The 7,330-nt window shown below is 38.5% G+C and overlaps 2 protein-coding genes across 2 annotated transcripts in view; one reads left to right on the top strand and one right to left on the bottom strand.

Annotated features, from left to right (window-relative positions):
• Positions 1 to 3,137, bottom strand: part of LOC135209339 (uncharacterized protein DDB_G0271670-like) — a 51,481-nt gene extending 48,344 nt beyond the window's left edge. Inside the window, exon 1 of the mRNA XM_064242040.1 lies at positions 3,077 to 3,137. Within this exon, the coding sequence (XP_064098110.1) occupies positions 3,077 to 3,137 (61 nt within the window). The remainder of the gene's footprint in view (positions 1 to 3,076) is intronic.
• Positions 3,138 to 3,816: 679 nt separating this feature from the next.
• The window catches only part of LOC135209338 (uncharacterized), an 84,826-nt gene continuing 81,312 nt past the window's right edge, over positions 3,817 to 7,330 (top strand). Inside the window, exon 1 of the mRNA XM_064242039.1 lies at positions 3,817 to 3,892. Within this exon, the coding sequence (XP_064098109.1) occupies positions 3,817 to 3,892 (76 nt within the window). The remainder of the gene's footprint in view (positions 3,893 to 7,330) is intronic.

Below are 7,330 nucleotides of genomic sequence, written 5' to 3'. Positions count from 1 at the left end.
CAATATGTATGATATATATATATATATATATATATATCTATTATATATATATATATATAAAAGATATATATATATACACACATATATATATATATATATATATATATATATATATATATATATATATATATATATATATATATATAATATATATGTATATATATATATATATATATATATATATATATATATATATATATATATATATATATATATGTCAGATGAAAAGAGGGGCAATAATTAATATGTTTAAAATGCCAATGTAATGTCAAGTGAAGTCACATATCACTTCTCGCTTGGAGACAGGCTGAACTGTAGAGCCAGCTTACATGGGAAAGGAATTTGAATACGCAAGCAGTTTAACCTAGAGATCACTCACCCGGTGGCGAGAGGCGTGTACATTCTTCGTTTGTATCGGAATGTTACAGGCCTAATAGTCGCAAGGCACTTGCGAAAGTCACATTCTTTTCAGGTGAACGCTAAGAGGTGTTACACGCCGAGCGTCGGGAGAGAACGCCCCATCATAAGGGTAGGACATATTTTGTAAAAACTTAGAAAACCGCTACCTTTGAAAAAGAGAGAGAAGTGTGAAATACTCTCTTTACGTGAATACTTCGAAAAGAGTGATGTGTGTGATATATATCTTTTATGCCTTATTATCTTTATTACAGATGGGTCCTATTCCATGGCTAATTTAGAGACGGGAATCTCTAACCTGACTAATACGATGTACTTATTGACATTTTGGGTATGGGAGAGAATTCTTAGTCAGGAGGGTAGAATGTTATCTTATGGGTTTTCTTTATGTGCAGTTTTAGGCTTTCTGCCATTATGACTTGTTAATCATTTTGTCCTATTTTATAATCAACTGCTTTGGGTAATAAATAGTATATTTTTGTACTTATGAGATCTTAATAGCCTAATGACATGATTGCAGACAGAGGGCACTACTGACTACAGGTAAGAGTTTCCAGTTTGTGTAGTTTAGTGAACAAGGGGGTTAGGAACAGTGGTGGCAGCAGTTTAAGAGGCTTTTTATATATTTTATAAGCTGTAGGTACGCTCCGAAGAGACGGGTGACCAGTTGGATGGAGGGGGTCTTTTCTTTTTTGGTAGGAAAAAGGGGTTATTAATCTATTCCACACAGGCAACTCGGGGCTCTTTTTGTTGATTCAATGGGTCGGCCAGAGGTAAGCTGTTCGTCTCTCAGGCTAAGTCAGTATCATCCTCTTGATTTTCTGGAATAATAGTGTTTTAAAACGTGAAAAGGAAAAGTTTAATTTTCGACATATTAAAGTGTTTCGCAGTTCACACATATTTGCGGTGTGTTTACGAATTCGGTTTCCGGTCGTATGAAGACGTGAGTGTATTTTTGAGTTTTTCTTTCTTATTTTTTTTTTACTGTTTTGTTGGTTGTTCATGTTCCTTGTTGTGTTTGTTTGTGGCGAATTTACTTGAGCGAAGATTTTGTTGTGAGTCGTGCCAGAGAGAGAGAGAGAACTGGGAACAGACGCGGTTGCCAAGGCGAATTGATTGGCAAGCATTTTGAATTCTTTTTTCTTTTTCTATCCCCTCCCTATTTTTTTTTTTTTTTTTTTTTTGTTATTGATGCTTTCGTGGGATTATTATTTTTTATGTATTGGGCGTTGGGCGGGTTTGCCTTTTGTCATCCATTATTGGAGGGGAAATTTGTGTTTTAATTTTGCTTGATGAGTTTGGGTGTATAATAATACATTGATGTTATTGAGATCGGGGAAGCTTTATAGAACAAATAGCTTTCGAGAAACAGGGAAAAAATTGACGGATACTAAAAAACACTTCGACGCTACTACATCACGTGACTAACATTAGTGCGGGGCGTTAGTCCATTCAGAGCATTGTAGATGCATACTATCACAGCCTGAAAATATCTTTTATTGAAGAGTTAATAATTATTAGCGGGAAAGAATATAGTAGACGATGTAGAGGGTATTTAGAGAGGTGAAAGCTTTGCTAGATTTCAATAAGGGAGACCTCTCCCACCGCTCAAGGAGTTTCCAATTTACAAAAGGTCATACCTGGACGGACTTACAAGCATTTTTGAAAACAGCGTATGGCTCAAAGGAACACGGAGATATGGTGAGGGACCTTCAGAGTCTTTATAAACTACGGAAGGGCACTAATAGTCTAATAGAACATAGTTCAAAACTGTTTGATGCAGTGGCGGATTGGGTAGGAAAATTGAAAACATCTGAATGGGTTACAGGGGATAATCTCTCTAAATAATATTCATAAACTGATCCATTTTTCCCTGCTCTTGCACGAGGTACCGGATGCGATAGTGGATAGCTTTGATGAAAAGATATAACCTACTTCAGACGAAGAATTACTTTATACCCAAATAGATAAACACAGGTCTAAATGTCCCACTGTAGATAGCACAATTTTTAACAGGACAAGCCCGAGGGATAGAGTACAAAGAGACACGGAATTTTCTCCTTCTCGTCTGTGCGAAAAAGTTGAGTATAACAAAAGATCGATCGATCAAAGCAACAGCAGTTGCGCTGTTTCAACTGCAATAAACCAGGGCATCCAAAGAAATTGTGTAGGGTTAAATATAGTGGAATGTGTAAAAGTACTGATCATTATTGGCAGTCTTGTCCGTCTCAGATACGGAGAGATGCGAGACCTACACCTCAAGGTTCTGGTAATTATAATGTGAGAACTTCTCAGGCAGGCCAAACCAGAGGGCAAAGGGATCGGCAAAATTTTTGGAAGCCCGATCAACAAAAAGGGTACAGGTGATTGGTAAATGCCATTGTGGTCTTGTGGGGGATGCACCAGAGCCCAAGCCTATAGTCTATGGAACAGTAGGGGATGTGGATATCTCGGTGTTTATAGACTCGGGGGCTTCAATAAATCTAATGGACTATAATCTGTATCAATCCATTTTTTCCAATTACCCTTTGCAACCCTCAACGGAGACGGTGTGTGATGTGCAAGCCCATAGATTAAATACCCTGGGTTGTGTTCAAGTACAGTTTACTCTCGGTGACAGAGTGTTAACAGAACCATTTTTGGTAATGAAAGGAATTACGTTGGGCAATAAACTTTTGCTGGGTCATCCTGCTTGTAGAAGACACAAGATTTTGATCCATGCGGGTGCTAATAGGATAACAGTCGGGATACCAGGTAATTTTCTACCATATGAGGACGTGAATAGAATGGAGGACATGGGGGTTATTGAAAGAGATGTGCTCGGTGGTATTAATGGTGGTGATATGAATGTTATGGAGAAAGGTAATATTAAAACACACGTTGGTGATATGGGAAATGATTACAGGGGTTCTATCAGAGTTCACAGAGATAACAATGGTGGTGATGATACTAATATGGATGTTATTTCTGATACTAACATTGCTGGGGATGATACTGAGGGTGGTAATGTGTATGGGGTGGTGGAAAGGGGAGGTACTAACCACAAATATAGAGGTGTTTTATCTGAAGATATTATGTTACTACCAGGTTCAAAGACTGGTAAAAGTTAAATTGAAGGAAATGAGAAAACCCACAGATGTGTGTGTTATTGAAAATAGCGAAAAGCTTAGAGGGATTGTTAGCACGGCATCGGTGAACAGTGTATCCAAGGATGGGTTTACGTGGTTAGAGTTGCTAAACTGAATGATACAGTTAGGAGATACCAGAAAAACATATATATATTGGATTTCCAAGATTGGAGTTGTGATAGTGGTTCAGAGGCTATTGTAGAGGGGAAACCTGAGTTTTCGGAGGCAGAAATGCAATCAAGGAAACGAACATTCAGAGAACATTTAGCTAATGCGGATTATAGCGAACACCGTTGAAGCGAAAAGCGGGCTCTTGGCAGAATTTGGGGATATGGTAGCCATACAAGGTGATAAATTGGGGTTGACTAATGTGTTAGAACATAAGGTAAATTTGGAGAGTGACACAAAACCTATTTATATTCCTGCATATCGCATACCTTCAAAATCAGAGAACAGGTAGAGAAAGAGGTTAATAGATGGGAAGAAGAAGGAATCATTAGACCCAGCGTGTCTCCTTACACTTTCCCTTTGTTAGCGTGCTAGAAAGAACGGTTCTTGTCCGTGTAGCGTCGATTTTAGACGTTTAAATGAGAAGATGATCCCTGACCGCTACCCAATCGCGTGCATACCAGATCTTTTTGTTGAAATTCGGTGACATAATATTTATAGCTCAATTGATTTGGCGCAGGGTTTCCTACAGTTCCCTCTTAGTGAGAGTAGCAAGGAATATACTGCTTTTTCAGTGCCCAAGGGACACTATGAATTTACGCGAATGCCTTTCGGTTTATCGGGCAGTCCGATGACTTTTACCAGGTCGGTGAACACAGTTTTGCAAGGGTTATTGGGCAAAAATGTTTTTGTGTATATGGATGACATCCTGATCGCAACGGACACGATCGCGCAACACTTGGAAGTGCTTACAGAAGTACTTAGGAGGCTTAGATTAGCGGGGTTGAAAATCAAGCTAGCCAAGTGCTCGTTCTTGAAAAAGCAGATCACATTTCCAGGTCACGTCATATCTAAGGAAGGGGTTAGAGTAAATGACGATAAAGTCAAAGCAATACCGAATTTTCGCACCCCCAGATCAAAGAAAGGGATTAAGTCATTCCTGGGTATCGCTGGTTTCTTTAGGAGGTTTGTAAAAGGGTTCTCTAATATAGCAGCTCCCCTAACTGATGTGTTGCGGGAAGACGTTCAATTTCAATGGAAGGAACCCCAGGCAGAGAGTTTTCAAAAGCTCAAGGACGCGCTAATGAATCCCCCTGTTTTGAAGTTTCCAGATTTTAGGGAACCTTTTACATTAGCGACTGATGCAAGCCAGGAAGGTATAGGTGCTTGCCTTATGCAAAAGTTTGATGGGAAATTTCATCCTATAGCTTTTTATAGCAGGAAGTTCAGGACAAAGGGCAGCAACGAGAAGTCCATGGCCACCATAGATAAAGAAGCCTTTGCAATAGTGTCGAGCTTAGTTCATTTTAAAATGTTACTGATGTGGAATAAAGTAGTTCTTACAGACCACAAACCATTACTGGATCTTTTTAATAAACCCGATTTGTCGCCCAAAAGAGCTCGATGGTTCTCAACTATCAGAGATTTTGATGCAAAGCTCAAATACATAGAGGGCAAATTTAACGTTGTTGCTGATGCTCTCAGCAGGAGTTTTCATGACACGGAAGGTTTCCAAGTCGCGCAAGTCACTAGCGAAACCATACAATGGGATATACCTCTCATAGAGCAAAGGCAAGATGAAGACGAGATTTTAGCAGATGCAAAAGCGTTTCTAAGAGGGGAATCAGTCAGGAAACGTTATAAGTTAAATTTTTCGGGTTTGGAGATAGAAGGTAATCTACTGGTTAGGAAAATTAAATGTAAGTTGAGAACCAGTGAAAGTAAAGGAGATACGACACATCGTAATTCCGAAGGTCCTAATTCCAGTGATTTTGGATATAGTTCATTGCAGGTTCGGTAGTCCTCACTTGAGAATAGAAAAAACGTATGATGAGGTTCGTGCTAAATACATTTGGAAAAATATGGGGAAAGATGTGGAAAATTTCGTAAGGAATTGTACTGTCTGCAACGCGTGTAAGCCTGCAAGGACAACTTCATGCAAAATAGGATCGTATCCTATACCGAGTAGACCTTTTCAGAGGAATTTTTGTGGGTCTAGATATGCGAACAAGTACTTGTTAGTGATAATAGATGAACTTACAACGATAGTAGAAATTTTCCCACTTAAGCATAAAACGGCCGAAGAAGTAGCCATAGCGTTTTTCAATGGTATCATTTGCAGATATGGCTCACCCGAAGTTCTATTAACCGACAATGGGAGGGAATTTGTAAACAAAACCTTGGAATGTTTAGCTGAAGTCATGGGGATACAGAAAGTGACTATTATTCCATACAGACCCGATGCAAATGGGTTGTGCGAACGAGCAAACAGGAAAGTGCTCGAGGCTCTCAGAAAAACTGTAGGTGGTAATGATAAGAATTGGGACAGATATATTAATGTTTTTATACATAGTATTAACACTATGGTCAGTGATTCAATTAAAATGTCCCAATTTGAAGCTTTGTTTGGTTATCCAGGTGAGGCGAGAGAGAGACACGCATGTCTCAGCCGTAATCTCGAATCCACAACTAGAGATATGGTACAGAAGAGTAATAGTAAATCGTCTGATCCCAAGATCAAGGTCGGAGACAAGGTATTTTTAAAACTTAACGTGAGAAATGAGTTAAATTACAAACTAGGCCCAAAGTTTGAAGGTCCTTTTAAAGTTATTGAAGAGAAAATTGGAAACAGATTCGTAGTCTTAAATGAACAAACAGGTCAGTCGAAGTTAACACATATCTCGAAATTGAAAAGAATTGGTCGTGGTGATTAATATATTGTCGCGCACTTGCATTTTTTTTCCTTTTTTTTCTCGCTGTCTGTTTTTTGCGATTCGGTGACAGAATGCCTTCACATTTTTTTTTTTCTCGCTTTTATTTCCTTCTACAGGTTTTTTTTCTTATTATGCGCAAATCTGCGGCGTTTTGGCGTAATATTTCAGGGTTAATATTTTACGTAGGTACGTGTTGAAATACGGCAAATTTTTTGCTTTAGCTGAGAAACGGGATGATTTTTTTTGGCGTGGGGTCATTAATTAAATAGAAGAAATATTTATATCACCGGAGTGGTGTTATTATTAAGATGATGATTTATATATATAAGATGGTATTAATCCTTGAGTTGACTTTCTTTTTTTTGGTGGTATATAATTATGGAATTGTGAGTTTATTGTAGTTTTTTTGTCCCGAATAGGTGATAATTTTTTTTATATAATTGGACAGTATCGTTTGGGAGAATTATGTTTTCGAAACAATCTTTGAACACCTTGGTCATATCCTAGAGATAGTTCTGTGGAATGTGCTGACGTAGTTTCAGTATAGAACATTTTTTTTTTTTGAGAATCATGAGTTTCTGGCGTTGCAAGTTTGACAGTGCAGCAGTTTGAAGCACCTGAAGTGTTCACAGGTGGATTTTTTGCTAACGTTGCTGTAACGAGTCCGGTTGCGGATTTTCCCCTTTGAAGTTGATTACTCGGGGATTTGCACTATTTTCGTAGATGCTGAGTATGGCATTTCACGGGAACGTATCATGTAAGGGGATTCTTTTCTGGTCGTTTCTGGTCGATGGGTTTGCTCCGGTAGCAGATTTCGTAACGGTACACATTCCGTTTTGGGAGAGATATTGAATTATATATCTTTCTTTTTCTCTTATGTGCGCTGTGTAATGGGGGGAAAGT

Source organism: Macrobrachium nipponense, chromosome 37 (genome assembly GCF_015104395.2).
Source record: "Macrobrachium nipponense isolate FS-2020 chromosome 37, ASM1510439v2, whole genome shotgun sequence".
In the NCBI taxonomy this organism is placed as follows: domain Eukaryota; kingdom Metazoa; phylum Arthropoda; class Malacostraca; order Decapoda; family Palaemonidae; genus Macrobrachium; species Macrobrachium nipponense.
Note: the sequence above shows the minus strand (reverse complement) of the source record. Positions and strands in the feature narration are given on the sequence as shown.